This window comes from Poecilia latipinna, unplaced genomic scaffold (genome assembly GCF_001443285.1).
Source record: "Poecilia latipinna isolate Pla-1442-1.1 unplaced genomic scaffold, P_latipinna-1.0 Scaffold3643, whole genome shotgun sequence".
Lineage (NCBI taxonomy): Eukaryota > Metazoa > Chordata > Actinopteri > Cyprinodontiformes > Poeciliidae > Poecilia > Poecilia latipinna.
In genome coordinates this window covers 19842-35554 of record NW_015116259.1, presented here as the reverse complement: position 1 = coordinate 35554, position 15713 = coordinate 19842, and the positions used below count along the sequence as shown (strand labels likewise).

At 38.5% G+C, this 15713-nt stretch overlaps 1 protein-coding gene across 4 annotated transcripts in view; it reads left to right on the top strand.

The window, feature by feature from the left end:
* Window positions 1-491: 491 nt before the first annotated feature.
* Window positions 492-15713, top strand: part of slco4a1 (solute carrier organic anion transporter family, member 4A1) — a 31871-nt gene continuing 16649 nt past the window's right edge. The window contains exons 1-3 of one of the 4 annotated variants that reach the window (XM_015024414.1): window positions 492-635; window positions 12279-13422; window positions 14520-14610. In XM_015024414.1, the coding sequence (XP_014879900.1) occupies window positions 12576-13422; window positions 14520-14610 (938 nt within the window). In that variant the 5' untranslated portion in view covers window positions 492-635; window positions 12279-12575. Of the gene's footprint in view, window positions 648-8465; window positions 8541-10174; window positions 10350-12278; window positions 13423-14519; window positions 14611-15713 lie in introns of those variants that run through there. The other 3 variants (XM_015024415.1, XM_015024417.1, XM_015024413.1) reach the window with 3 other exon arrangements.

Sequence of the window (15713 nt, the reverse complement as noted above, 5' to 3'; positions counted from 1 at the left end):
ATTTAAAAAGAAATTTAGCGCCCCCTTCACTGGGCCAGGACCCCTTGACCTCGTTAGCTGCCCTGACTAATGCCTAAAGAAAATACGAGGTAGAATACTAAACATTTTGAAAACAATTTTATTGAAACCACTGATATTGAAAGACCAACATTTTTGTAATATCTAATAAAAAAATTTGATCATACATGACCTACTTCAGGACTTTTTAATGGCGTAAAAAACAGGCAATAGCAACACGGACCAACGACAAGGACCAACGACATGAACCAACAGCATGGACCAACGACGTTCATCACATATGCAGCGAACGCATATGCAACAGACATATGCAACGTAGACATGTGCAGCGAACACATATGCAACATAGACATATGCAACATCTACATATGCAGCGAACACATATGCAACATCAACATGCAACATAGACCAACGACACATCTACACATATGACATCTACTTATTTTTGATACAAATGGAACCCCATAGATAGCGCCACACGGCTGAACATCAGCCTTACAAAGCGCTTACACCGCTCCTCTCAGAGCGACGGGCGCTGATGCAAACGGAGCACATCTGTTGCGTTCCGTCTCCCTTCTGGACGGATCGTTCAATGAGGAGACGCGAGGTTGATGAAGGTCGGTAACAAGGTATGCTGCTGCTTTATTTCCGCGGTGTGAAGGATGCGCTGTTTGGTGCATCAACTGCCTGAGCTGCTCTTATCCCAATGCATTCTGTCTGAAATGTGCTTTAAGAAATATTGGTGAAAATATGAGCATAAATCTTACTTATTTATGTAAATAAATAATATGACAGATCATCCTTCAGCATGATCTGTAATATGTAAAGCAGAACTCAGCGCTGGTCGGACAATAACCAGGCTTTTCTGTGTACTTGCCCCTTTTTTGTAGCTGAAATCCGTTTTAAAATGTCATATTGTCTCCAATCGAGATTGACTGTTTTAAAATCGCATTTCTTCAAACCGCTGCAGGACACAGGATCATCCACTCCCTGCATGTGTGTCTGTGGAGGGTTCCCCTCAAAATGAGAACGTCTACCATGCAGTCACGTGTTTTCTGTTCAATTACATATTTTCATTTATTTATATGAGACTCTGTATCTACCGTAGACATGCCGCGTAATGTGTGTGATATTTGGAACCTGGGAGAGAAAGATTATTTCTCTTCCCTTTTGCCCTACGTGTCATTTGGTTTCGCCGGCTGCGCTTTGTTTCATTTGCGGTCTGCAGAACCTGTGCGCTGCTGTAACCAGACGGCCAGACCTGACTGACTGAGCTTGCATCAGGCAGCCCATGCAGCAGAGTAACAGAGGGATTTCCCCTTATGTGGCGATGCCGACAAAGTATTTCTGCTCTAATGGTTAAGGAGCCGGAAGCAGACGTGAAAAAAGGGAACATTGAGTCGTCTAGTAAAACAGACATAAGCTGCGCATCAGATGAACTAGAGGATTATTTAGAGGTATGGAGATCTGCTTTATCTCGAAGCTTTTCTAGAGATTCAACTTCCCTTTCCAAGAATCTTTAAAAAAGTGTTTTGAAATTGGACTGGATGTGCTTTTTTTGTTCTTTAGGAAGCAGAATTTGTCTTAGATCTTATACTTAATAGCTTGCTATTTTGATTTGTTCAAAATGACTGTTTATCAAGGTGAAACATAGGTGTCATAAGAATATTTGAGGCCCTGAGCAGAATTAATTGGGGGTCCAACTCCATGCAAAGGCTAACCTAGATTCTTCCTGCAAGGTTTTCCCCGCTCACGTCAGCAGCAGAATTATTAGAGCAGCTTCAGATTTCAAAATTTAATTTTAATGTAACTTAGTGCCTAGCTTTTTGTCTAATTTAAATGGGTATCATATTTTTTACAACTTTCTTTTTATTTGTGTTCTGACTTGTGTTTATATGAATGTTAGAAATCAAGGAAAATGTGAAGAAGTGAAAATGGCAAGAAAGGAGCGAAAGCTGAAAGTTGATTCAATATTCAGAATGTGTGTTCATAGAGTGTTGAAGTAAATATCCAAGTTAAAGAAATAGCCTTTTGGTAGCCTTCTGCAGCATCATGTTGACACATGCTCACATCATCACTCCCTTTTCTTAAATTAACTTTGTGACCGGAATCATTTCTGTGAATAAGCTCTGGAGTGACGGCAGCAGTAAAGGGAAGCAGCTGAAAGTCTACACATGACCAGTCCACATTTTACTTGGGAGGCTAAAATAATTATTGCTCCCTTTGGTCTACATGTTTTTTTGTTGTTGTTGTTTTTTTAACTCTGTTCATACTGTTGTTCATACTGTCGAATCATGAACCATTTGTAACTTTTCGAGACTGATAGATGCCATTGATTTTGATTCTCATCTGCTCTTGAATTAGAGCAGATGCAGCATAATGTGTTGCTTTTGGTATCTTTTAGTCTACTTCAAATGACCAGGTGCATGGTGGCATAGTTGGTAGCACTGTGTCACTTAGAGCAGGAAGGTCCTGGGTTCAGAATTTGGCCTGGGATTTGCGTGCTCTCTCTGGGTACTCTGGTTTACTCCCAGAGTCCAAAATCATGACTCGTACATGACAATTGGTCTCTCTAAACGATCCTTAGGCGTGTGTATGCGTGTGTGTGTGTGTGTGCATGGTTGTTTCCCCTTTGTGTGATAGAGTGGGCAGGGTGTACTCTGCCTCTTGGCCAATGACCAGTTGAGATAGGTGGCAGCCCCCCATCACCCTGCCACCCTACAAGGACAAGTGGGTATAGATGATGGATGTTGTCAGGAAGGTCCTATTTTTGATTTTAGAGGTCTGGCAGTAATCGGGCCTGAGAAAGGTTAATGAAATTGAATCACAGAAATTACTGTGAACTTAAGAATTAACAAAAGAACTACTTACCGTTTTACATAGAACCAAGTTGGTTTAGATTGCTTTCTCCATCACTTTAGAACCGCTTCTTTATTTCTTGTACTCAGATGCTTTTCTAGAGCCCTGTGCTTTTTATTTTTCTCCATTTTACCAACTCAGCTTTAAAAGTTGTGGTGCAACCTTCCCATATACAACACAGATCTGTTGTGTGGTGGTGTTCTTTGCAATCTTTGAGGATGTGGTCAAGGTTTAGTTGAGGTAGTTGCAACCCAAACAATCAAAGTGAAGAAAGAGACATCGAGATGGAAGCAGTCAGCAGACGGATGGAAAAGTGTCCCGCAGGTTCACTCTGACTGAAAACACGACTGTGGAAATAAGTCATGTTTGGACAGAGAGTCTGTTGTCACTTTGAACCGACAGGTTCTTGGAACTGTCAATGTTTTTCAAATGCTTCATTTGCATACTCTTATCTGATTTGGTGGTGTTATCTTCTGAGAGAGAAAAAAAACACATTCTTTATGAGATGACAGTAAAATTTGCAGGTTTATTTTTAAACTTATCATCTAACTGTCACTCCAGTCATAAACAAGATCCACTCATTTGATCCAATCACCGTGGCAGTCAGCTGTAATCTTTCTGGAATATACTTCAACATTCAGCTGTTTGCTTAGAAACACGAACCAGCCCTCTGATCAGAATATGGAAAGTTGGTTGCAGGCATAATGTGTTACAAACCTGTTGAGCAGGATATCAAATATTTGCTCAACTCATCTTTACATTGGTTAGCTGGATGTTTTCTGCTCTCACAACCAGGAATTAAAAGTCATGTTTGTTACCACCTTAAATACCTACATAGCTGTATGGACATCCAGTGTGTCGATCAATACACTGAGCTCGTGTTGACACAGAACTGTTGCACACAGTAACATATTAAGATATTTACTAAGATACACTAAATATCTTAGTAATTTGCAGATATTAGTAAATTGGATAATGTGTCGGCAAGCTTAAAACATTTTATTTCTCATGCTTTGGGCAATATAATCTTTTTACTTTCTGAAATTATGAAGTGCTGAATATTTGTTCTTGAAAGGGCATAGCTGGATGACATTTTTGTGAAAATTGTTAAACTAATGGCAGATCCTGTATGGGTCTTGCAACCAGTGATGTCAGAGTGATTAATATCTGTGTGTGGACTGCTAGAGGTCTGACTCAGTGCTTCCTGCTTTACTCACAGATGCGTATTTAGGATTGCAAAATAATTTTAGACAGTCATTTTAACCAGAAAGACATGGTACAATAACAGTGTGTGTTTTCATGTGGAACCCTACATTTATTTTAATGATACTGCTGTTATCTCACATGGAGTTCTGCTTCTGGACTGATGAGCAGAAGTGATTTGGTTTAATGTGACGAGAGTCTCTGACCCAGTTCACAGAAACGCATGTTTCTGCGGATGCTCTGTGTGCAGTGAACCTGGACACAAACAAAACAACTTTCAAGCCTCAGCGTCTTAAAAAGAACCCCTCTCGAGTTTCATCTTCAAAGTCAGTAAAGTCATGTTGAATTGTTTGGTTTGACAATGTGGGAGTCCCTATGATTTGCTTGATGTGAGGTTTCAACATTACTGAAGATTCGTTTCAAAAAATAGGTTGTTTGTGGTAGATTTCGTGAAACTACAGAAATCTAGTTCCTGGAAGGTGGACAGTAACCCGATTTGTTTCTCTATGCAATAACCTTTAAGGTCAGGTAGCGACCTCAAAGGTTTAATGTATAGGAGGACCAGTAGTGCAATAGTAGAAGTAGTTTGCAGGTTTGCAGTCATGATTATACATTGCTTTTGCAAGATATCACGTAACAAAGCTTGTAGAGAGAAAATCTCATCCGTTCAAATGAAAGTAAAATATATATATCAAGACATCAGATGTGAAGTCAAATTTCTTTTAAGTCATATTTGATACAGCCTTTTTAAAACGACTTATAGTAACATGGTTACTTGGCTGTGCTATGAAATGGCCCTATGTGCTTGGAAAGTACATAATGCATTCCCTTTATAATTCTCATCATCCATCCATTACCTGACACCCTTATCCCATTGGGGTCACAAGGTGTTGTTGGTACCTATCTCCAACGGTCAACATGCCTGGCAACCTGACCCTGGACAGGTTGCCAGTCTATTGTAGAATTCTCATCATAGCTAAGCCATTTTCTTTTGTAATCATTGTAATTACTTTGTAAAAATTGCTAGTTTTTGTTTCCTGCATCAAGTTTATAATTTCAGATGAATGAACAGTTTTAAAGACCCATCTTTGACAGGTTACCTTTTTTTTATTGTTCATCTAAATATTTTTCTGCTTAGTACTGTCTTACTGTTGGGATGATAATCACGTCTTTTGACTGTCAGACTTTTGAAGATGTTTCCTTACTTGAGATTCAGGCGTTATTATGCAAGACCTTATTGTGAAAGAACTTAAAACGGCAACAAAAGAAAGTACTTCCTTATTGTCACTCAGTTACAAAGCATCTTTACTTTTCTCAATTTCAACTAATTATATCGCCTTATATTTCCTCCTGAAAAAGTACCTTTTGAAATAATAGCTCTCTCTTCTACTTCTCCAGCAGAGGGCAGTACAGTGCTGGAATGTCTAGAAGATGTAGGTCAGGGCGTTGATGCTTGCTTTGTGTCTGTGTGAGTCTGTAGCTACAGGCAGATTCATTTTTGTTTATCCTTAGTGTAAGCGAAAATGAATCGTTTACACTGCAGTAAAAATGACTTCAAACAATTGGCTGTCCAGCCTGTTCTATGTTCAGTTTAAGGATCTTCAAAAAAGACACTGAACCCGTACATATCCTGATGTTCCTCTGATGTGAGACGGTGAGCATGGCAGAGAGGAAGAAGACTTCTACTTGTGAATATCTACATCAGGCATTCTAATTTCCCGAAATGACTTGGACTGTTGTTTCTTAGAGCTCCAAAAGCCTCTGATCAAAAGTTTTGTTATTAGGGATGGGGATTTATCACATTTCACATCTTTAAGCATTTATCCTGATAAAGTTCTTATCATGATAAGAATTTAAATGTATTGTTGTCAAAATGAATTCCAATTAATGATGTTTAAAAAAGGAGCATTGGATAGTTTTGATCCCCACTTTTATCATAATCACAGTAAAACAATAAAAGTTTAAGCCCATAAACGCCCACTTATAGTTGTTACTACTGTGCTGTTTTAGCTCTTCATCTTTGTATTTTTCCAATGCTGTCACACTGAACAGACTCACCTTCTTATCAAATTCTGCTGCTGAGAAGTTCAAATGATTTCCATCTTACTCCAACACACATTTAGCTGTAGCTCAAAAAGAGTTTGAACTTCTACAACATTGGTTTGGTTCTCGTCTTGTTTCATTTCTGCAGCACGAAATGGTGACACAGAAAGAGGAAGGTAACCAATGTCAGAGGGAACAGTTGGAACGTTTTCATTTAGAGACAAGTGCTAAACGAGCCGGCCTGTCTGTTGCCTGTGGGGACGGTTGGCATTTACTCTCTGAGCTGCAGCCAAGCGGAAGAACGTTACTGGGTCAGTGCCTTCTGAAATCCCACTGCCGCTGCGAACGTGACTGTCTACTTTATAATGGGAGTACTGTAGTACTCCCATTATAAAGTATAATGGGAGTACTATCTATCAATCTATCTATTTATATATATATATATATATTTTTTTTTTTTTTTCCCCAAGCAAAAAAGAAAAAAAAAACTTCAATATGACTCAAACTCTGAACTTCATATTTTGTTACACTGCAACCACAAACATTCATGTATGTTAGAGTTATTACATACACAGATAGATTAGTTCATGGAAGGGGCTTGGTGAGCAGTTTTCAGCTTTAATGAGCGAACTCGATGGAGGCTAACACTTTGACATCATACGTGTCTTTGTCATAAATTAGCATTTATGATGAATTTAAGGAAAATTGTACATAGGCTTTAAGGCTTGGTGTGAAAATGAAGCATGTTTGTGGAGAAGGACCTCTTGCCTACAGCTGATGATGTGTGATGCTCCGGGGCCTTTTTGTTTTCCAAAGCCACTGAGAACCATGTTAGAGTGTTTGACTTTATGAAACCCTGAAAATATCAGCAGATTTTTTTAAGAAAGAAGTTGGCCTCTGTCACAAAACTGAAAATAGACGTTCAGCTGCCTGATTGAAATCCTGCTGAAGAGAAGGGAGCATAAGACAGGACATCAGACTCTGGAGAGATTGTGGAGGACCGTCACTTATTACTCTTTGTATGAACTATTTATGAATACACAATGTTAGAAAAACATGTAATAAAACATATGTGTGCAATAGAATAAGCAGTAAGAAGTCAGCTAAATAAAGTTGTTATATTCTTTCTCCTCTCAAATTCTCTCTACCTTGGCCTGAGAATGAGCTCAGGGTCAACAGGGACAAATACATAACAGATTTTGCCTCATTTGAGAATGTATGTTTTTCTAATTTTAGGATAAAAGAGCTGGTTCCTGGAATGAAGTAATCAAACACAGCAGCTTGTTCCCAGAGTCAAACCTGCGCTCCTGTTTTACCAGATTGATATTCCAAGACAATAAATATTCTGTCCTAGTGACATCTCACTGCAACAGTGTCAATTAAAGTGATCTCTGAATCAAGCCTTGCCTTGTGTTAATATATTTATGCATGGGAGTCTTTCTGGGTTCATACTTCAAAAGCCTTTGTGTACCACAGAGGAAAAACTTCCAATTCCAAAGCAAATAACTTTCCTGTGAGTAGATAAAGGAGCTGGTGGGAAAGACAAAACCCCGTGCTTATTAATATTACAATTCCCCACTCTGATCTCAGCGAGATGGAGATTTGGACCCCAAAAAAAGCCTGTGAGAACATTTCCATTGCTGGCCTCAGAACAACAAACAGTGAGACAGGAAGGTGCTGCCTCATATTAGAGCATTGTTTTGGGCAATGGCCTGGTTCCCCTTTCAGGACACTCCCACTTCTAATCATCCCATCATCAGCTGATGTTAATCCACTCCCTGATACCTTCCCATCCAATCACAGCTTGAGTTAAAAGTAAATTCAGTTTTTGAATTTACCTTTTGAATTTACTTCCTCATATATGCTGTCACAGAAAGGCAAACAATAACTTAATGTTATCTGTCAATGTGTCAGTGAAGCACTAATGAGATTCTAATTGGATTGTAGAGATTGCTGACCATACTGAACTTTCTAAACCTCCTGCTGATTACAGGAGAGTGGCTGACCAGACAGTAGAAGTTCAGGCAACGTGTCCCATTCATTTGGCTCTGCTGTTGTTGGGAAGGTCTCTGCCAATCATTTACATTTTTGTACTCAAAATCCTACACTCTAAAGAGCATTTAACTGAAATATTTTATATTGCATACATTGTAATTTTGTGCATATTGAAAAACCTTATTAAATGCTACAAAACCATAAAGAATTATATGGGATCACGTCCCTGCCAAAACATCCCTAGCAGCTCATGAAGCAATCCCAGCAGTGCATATCTTACTCTTTCCACGGATGTACTTGTCAGTTGGCTCCAGTGACTTTTCTGATTGATCTTATTGGAAGGGGCAGTGCTAAGGAGTGGCAAGGGGCATAACTCACTGGCAGTGTACACTTCTGGAACAAGCAGTTCCTCTTCAAAACAGGTGGTGGCAGCAGTGAAATTTTAAAATGCTGCTATAGGCCTTCAAGGAAATGTTATGTCTGCAGCAAAACATCAATATATGGATGTTTTGCTGCAAAACAGACGATCGGTTCTTGGCCACCACTGAGTGAGCAGCAGAGTCAACAGACGGGTGGAGGGGTGCGTTTTACCACTTGTCATGCTGTGTTCATGGAGTTATCTACTTTACTGAATAAATGCCCCATTGCAGTTGCCTGACAAGCTCTGTAGAGCAGAGTATCTGTTTTCCTCAATTAAATTTGAAGTCAATACTTCCTTTTATCCAGATAGGTGTTGATATCGGGGTAAAATTTAACATCGATACCAAGTGGATATTAGTATCAGATTGATACTAACAAAAGACTGATACTTTAGTTTCACATACCCTCTTGAAATGTTATTTTCTTTCATTGTAGTTATATGAAAATAGAAAAGGTTTATCTTTGATTCGCTCTCAAATAACTTTGACACTTTTTCAAACTTAAGACACAATGCTGACAATGTTTTTTTTGTATTTCTATTGTTTCTGTTTATCTTGTTAGCATATCACTAAAGTATTTTGTAGGCAACTGAAAACCTTATCCAAATCCTGTCCTGAGTTTTAACCAAAACACTTGAAAAGTTAAACAATGAAAACACCTAGATGTCAGAATATTGATATTTAACCTTAAATAAGCATCGGTATTTATATTGGGGATACATGGTAACAGACACTCCAAGACCCTTGCCTGTCATGAATCGTGGTTTAGATGGTGAGGCAGAATGCAGGCAGGACCCAGGTAGAAGTGAAAGTAATGATTTAATGATGAAAATGTGGCTCAGACAGTCCAGGATACAGGCTGCACGGCAGAGCGGAAGCTAAGGCTCAGCACCGGTAGCTAACAGCATCAATAAACTGACTTACTAGAGCTTAAGCCAACACAGGACTTAACAGTACAACTGTGACGACTAACTGTTACAACAAAACGTGACAAACAAGACGACTGACTGACACAAGACAAGGATCTGACAAGGGACAAAAACAACAGGTGGACTTAAATACACAATCAGGGTAATCACAGCAGACGAGACACACCTGGGAACAATCAAAACAGGACAGCACAGACTCACAGAAACAGAATCTAAGTAAACACAGAAAAACTCAAATCCTCACATCGCCATGTAGTTATTCCCTAAAGTACAGGCAGACTGCACTGCCTAAAATTGTTTTTCCTGCACCTAATTATGAACTTTAGTTTCATGAATTTGCTCCCATGTTACTCACTTACAACCCTTCTCCTCTGAACAAGACAACACAGGTTTTAATGTGAATGTCTTTATTCATTCCTACTCAGGGGTTTTTGGGTCATTAGTGTCTACTTATCATGGCTCATTAGTTTCCTCATTTTGTGAGGGAAGAAAACAATAACCCTGTTTGCTGCTAACAACATGACATACAGTTCATTTAGTACTTCCTATTTGTTTTTCTCTAACTCTGGACAGTGGCTGGTGCCATATTGCTGTTCTTACAAGTTCCAGCACAGGTGAGGAGTTTTTTTTGTTTGTTTTCCTCCAGAGGATTATGTAGACCAGGAGAACTCCTCCCACCCTGTGGGACTGCTCAGTGGGACGGACACTGAGGCCAATCTGCTGATGTGCTGCCTCAGCGCTAGACTTATAAGAGGCTTTGGGAGACAGGCTTAGCACTAGGCATGGATGCCTTTTTCAACTTTCCCTCTCTCCACTTCTCTCCTGCAAATTTTGTCTATTTACTAAACATCACAAGATCTATTTATCACAGAAAAAACTAAAGGTAGGAGACAGGATAAATATTTATTGATATTTTATTTGCATTTCAATATGTGAATCTTTGTAATTGTGATTAATATGACGGAAACAGCCACACTACTCCAACTTGTGTGTTTCTATTTGCATCACAGTAAATGTTTGTGGTAAAAGTGAAAGAAACTACTGTTATTAATAATAATTCTATTTTTCTAAAGCTATAAATTAACTTATCAAAACACTTCTTGAGAACATATTGTGGCATATACGTTGTTTTCTATGTAAAACCTTAAATGTGTAGGTTTATTATTGTGCCAAGTGTAGTTTAAAAACCATTTTTACATTTATCTTATTATTGATTTATTATGCAAATATTGCAGTTAATTATTTCAGCTTCACAGTTTGTCCATGGAATCTGGGTAATGATTCATTTTTTTTCTACATATACCCAAAATGAGCTTTTATCATGTACCAGGTAAATGTTCTGCCTGGGGAATTTTCTGTAAGTTATTCTTTAACGTTCCAGTCAGTCATGTTGCTTATTTACAAGTTTTAGTAAAAATCATGTTTCATTTGATTTTACTGTAGATTTGAATGTATTCATCAGGCCACATTTCACCTTTACTTAATAGATTGATGCCATTTCTGATCGGGACGTATTGCATACTTCATGCTTTCCTTCTGCAAGGTTATCTGGTCAGAATACGTGGTTATCTCATACAAAATACACTATTCCTGGAATGCTTTGAATTCCGGTTTTGTCAAAATCTAACATTTCTGACCCATGAACTTTGGAAAATAACAATGGATGTTTTGTGGCAGACATAAATATAAAGCATATTTTACACTCAGACATTGTTTCCTGTGGTTGAACCATCCACAAATCCACAAATGAATTGGATTTTGTTGAGAAAAACTATTATTTTAAAAGTTACTTCCAACGTTTTCATCCAAAACTGTGCTCCATTCGATTTCTTCTAAGCAAATTAAAAAATTATCAAAGAAAAGCATGGTGGGAATGTTTCAGAAGGAAACATGAGGAATCTTTGGTTTTAATTAGTTCTCCACTTAATTTTTGCATGATTTTTTGTAAATGTTATTGCAACCTACTGGTGTGCCATTAGTAATAGTTTTTGTTAAAAGAAGGTGAAGCAGTGGAGCTGGTAAAATTGCTGAGTATAGTTTTGCCCATTTTAAAAATACAAAGTTTAATCATGTTTTTTACAGTGTCCTCTTGAAATTCAGTCCTACTTACCTGTGTTTGGGTGAACAATCTAAAAATAGTTTATCACCCGTTTTGAATACATTATTTACATTGAACATGCCAAGTAACTTCTCTGTTCTAAGAGCAATGCTTAATATTTTTGCTCAAATCTTTTTAATTCTGGTTCCACAAAGACCAAAAGATAAATCCTAAAAGGTAGAGTTAAGTTTGAGTTTGAGTTATGCGTTTAAACTAATTAATAACCAAAAGGTTCAGACTCATTGGCTAATATGAGTTTAACTCTGATCTTAACATCTTTCAGAACTGATATTGAAATCATATTGCCCTGACAAGGAAACAACAAGAAGAATGTCTCAACTCCATGTATTCAGTTGTTCATTTTTGGTATAAACTTTGTCCAGGTCAGACTGGCATAGTCTTGGAGCTGATCCCAGTTAAAATGTTTTATCAAACATTCAGTCTATAGATTATACTGGCTATACCTTAACTATAGCCAGTATAAGTCAGTCTTTGGTCAGATGTTTTGCTATATCATCTTCAGTGGGCTACAATGTCTGTATCAGCCTCTTTGCACTTATTTGTCCTTGGTGGACGATGAGATTGAGTTAGTCCTTGAATTCTAGAAGAAGTTATATGTCTAAGACATAAGTTCATGTTTATATGGTGTACGTTTATTTGTTTGTTTGGTAATTTGTTGATTTTAGCCTAACTTCCGCTGTTTTCTCTCAACAGGATGCCATTACTTTGCCTGTTCACCTGGCTCTCTCTCCGTCTTCTACCTCCTAATGTGGATAAACCTTTGAAGAGTCTTTAGCTCTGTAAAACATCAGCTTTGAGCACTGTGGGTGCATGAGCTGTGCAGCAAAGGAAATAAAGAGCAGGAAAAGAAAAAACCGAGATGAACCCAACTGACGATTGGCAGGAGCAATATCCCCTCAACTTTTTGTCTCAGGGCTGCTAAACATAAAATACATCTCTTTCCCATTCCGAGACCCTCACAGGACTTCCAAAGTACCCCTCAGAGGGGTGATGCCAGTGTTGCTTAATGCCGACGCCTCTTTTAGCTCCAGGCAGGAGCTCCTGGACCTTCAGGACTGTCCACTCAATGGGGGCCGCTCTTTGGACACCCCTAGTCCCGTGGACTCCCAGACAGGAAGCCCTATCGGGTCTGGTCCTAGAAGCCCTGGCGGGCCAGGAGCTGATGACCTCACTGGAGCCCTTATTTTCACAAGGGCATCGATGCTGCCGGGGCAGTTATATGGAGAGAGCAGTCAGCCTGACACAGAGGTTCCTTCAGGGTCGACACTACAGCCCAATGACTCTGATCAACTGTGCGGTTGGGGGGCTCTGAAGCCTAAAATCATCCAAGTGTTCAACACCCCTCGTTGGGTGCTGTTCTTTCTTTGTGTGGCCTCTTTTCTCCAGGGAATGATAGTCAATGGCTTGATCAACACGGTGGTGACCTCCATCGAGCGACGCTTTGACCTGCCCAGCTATCAGGCTGGTCTCATTGCCAGCTCCTATGACATTGCTGCCTGTGTCTGCCTGGCCTTTGTCAGTTACTTTGGTGGTACTGGACACAAGCCCCGCTGGCTGGGATGGGGCGTGCTCATTATGGGGCTGGGTTCCTTGGTGTTCAGCTTGCCTCATTTCACTGCTCCTCCCTACTTGGTCAGCATGCAGGAGCAAATAGGAATGTGTTCTGCCAACAGCACCAGCCAGTGCCAGAACAAGGAGGGAGGAGGACTGTCGAGTTATCGCTTTGTGTTCATGCTGGGACAGTTTCTGCACGGTATCGGCGCCACGCCTCTTTACACATTAGGGGTCACGTACCTGGATGAGAATGTCAGCTCCAACTATGGACCTGTTTACATGGGTGAGTGTCGTGTACAACCCTGTGCTGTGTTTGTGTGCAACAAATACACAGCGTATGTTTATTAAAACTGATCATAAAAAAGAAAAACAGTTTTGTGTAAATTGACAAACCAAAATAAATATGCTTTCATGATACTAGAAAATCTATGTCATAAAAAGGAACATCTTTTTCTGTCCATATGTAAAAAAAGCCTTTTTCTTTCTAAATGATACAAATTCTAATTTCTGAAAAAATGTGCATGTTTTTTATATTTATTTGTAGAAGTAACCTTTTCTACTTCACTGCATATTATTGATAATGATTCAGTTGAATACACATAATTTAAAATTAATATATTGGTACTATAATCCTTTTTGGCTTCTAAACCTTATTTATGGGCTCTAACCTGAGGTTATTGAACTGGACTTAATATGACGAAAGCACTGATCCTTTTTTGAGTTTTTGAAATTTGTAAAATAATTGTTTCGGTATGACTCAAACTTCTACAATTTGAGTTGTGTAATAAATTCATTCCTAAACACAGAATGCTCACTTTCATCTTAAAAGCAATTCCAGCGTTAGGACTCAGAATCGCTTATGTATGTGCTTTCATAGCATCTCATTAGGTTTTCTGCAGCATTTGTACCTAAAATGATGTGCATCCATTTTTGTGTTTTCCTGTATTCATTCATTCATTCATTCATTCATTCATTCATTCATTCATTCATTCATTCATTCATTCATTCTAATTGCAGTGGTCTTACAGAAGGTGATCACTGGATTTAGGTTCAAAGGATTTAGACACTAACAAACTTACACAATATTTACTCTCAGTATCTTGTTTCCAATAAGTGCCAAGTTGTCATAGTTTCATTTCATATATTTGTCTGCCATCAAATATACAGAATCTGTTCCCATCAAACACAAACACACACAATGCAGAACGCCTTATTCACCAAAAATTGTTTTCTTTATTAAAAAAATGACCCCTCCTCTGATTCAGAGCTCATAAAAAGAACAATGGGGGCCTTTTAACCTGCGGGACAGGAGGTGAGTAGGGAACAGGAAGTAGTTGTACTGGCACACCCTGATTCTGTCTTTGGTGTTTGTCTCACCAGGGATCTTCTACACAGCAGCTGTTGTGGGGCCCGCTGCAGGCTACCTGCTGGGAGGTTACTTCCTCACCATCTACACAGAGACTCATCTGGCGTGAGTTTATTTGAGTGACTAACAATATAACAGGATTAAAATGATGAGGGGGGAAGAACAGAATTTTACTGACTATTTAATACTGGATTGTGTCTTATTGCAACATGTAACGTGGCCTAGCAAAAGTTGAAAAAAAAGTTCTATTATACAGTATACTAGAAAGTATAATAAAGAGTAAGAACTAAACATTTACACATTTTCAGTTGCATTTGGGCTTAGTGGTCTCTACAGTTACATCTCTTTTAATTAGGCGTTAAAGAAAGTAAGCATGCCTTAGGCTTCTGATGATGTCCGAACTTGACTTGCATTAACCAGTCAAAGAGGACAACAAAGTCTTCAAATTGAATTTGAGTTGGTAAAACAAAGCTTGGTACAGCAGTTTTTTTTTTTAGTGGGGGTAAGGAGTTCAGAATGAATGCCTGCAGGCAATAGCTTGGAGACTTAATAGACAAACACCCTATGTAGGGATTAAAAGCACTCACCAACAAGCCCAGTCTGCCTGTAATTCTCCACAGTGGTGAAAGTCTGCTTCTGAAAAAAAAACTGCAGTTCAAAAAGCTTAAACTCTAGCAGAGTTTAATAAATTTCTGTTTCAGAACAGCATTGTTATTCTACATACACAATTGTGTTACCAGGTTACTTCATACAAGTAAGTCATAGTTGTGTAAAACCATTGAAGGGAAGCAGCTAAAAATCTGTTTAAAAAAAAACAAAACATAAAAAACAATAATCACTGCTCAACTTACCAGCAACTCTGCTCCAACTCTGTTGGCACAATGATGTAGCTGTCAAATTCTAAGGATGATCCACATTTTGCTTAAAGTCACTTTAAGCAAATGTTGTGCTATATTTACATTATGTGAACTGGCCAACTGTGATTTATTTATTTTACAAACTTTCAGTATCCATGGTTTTCTGGCTTCAAAGTAGGATTTCATTTGATCTTTAAATTAAATATAAATTCAATTTAAATCTATTTAAATAACATGTATTTAATATACTTATTGCAAAAAACAATAAAGAAATATGCTAATCAACTTATCTGAACTTACATAAATAAAGCTGACCAGAGATCAAAATGCTCCTGTAGATAATGAAAAAAA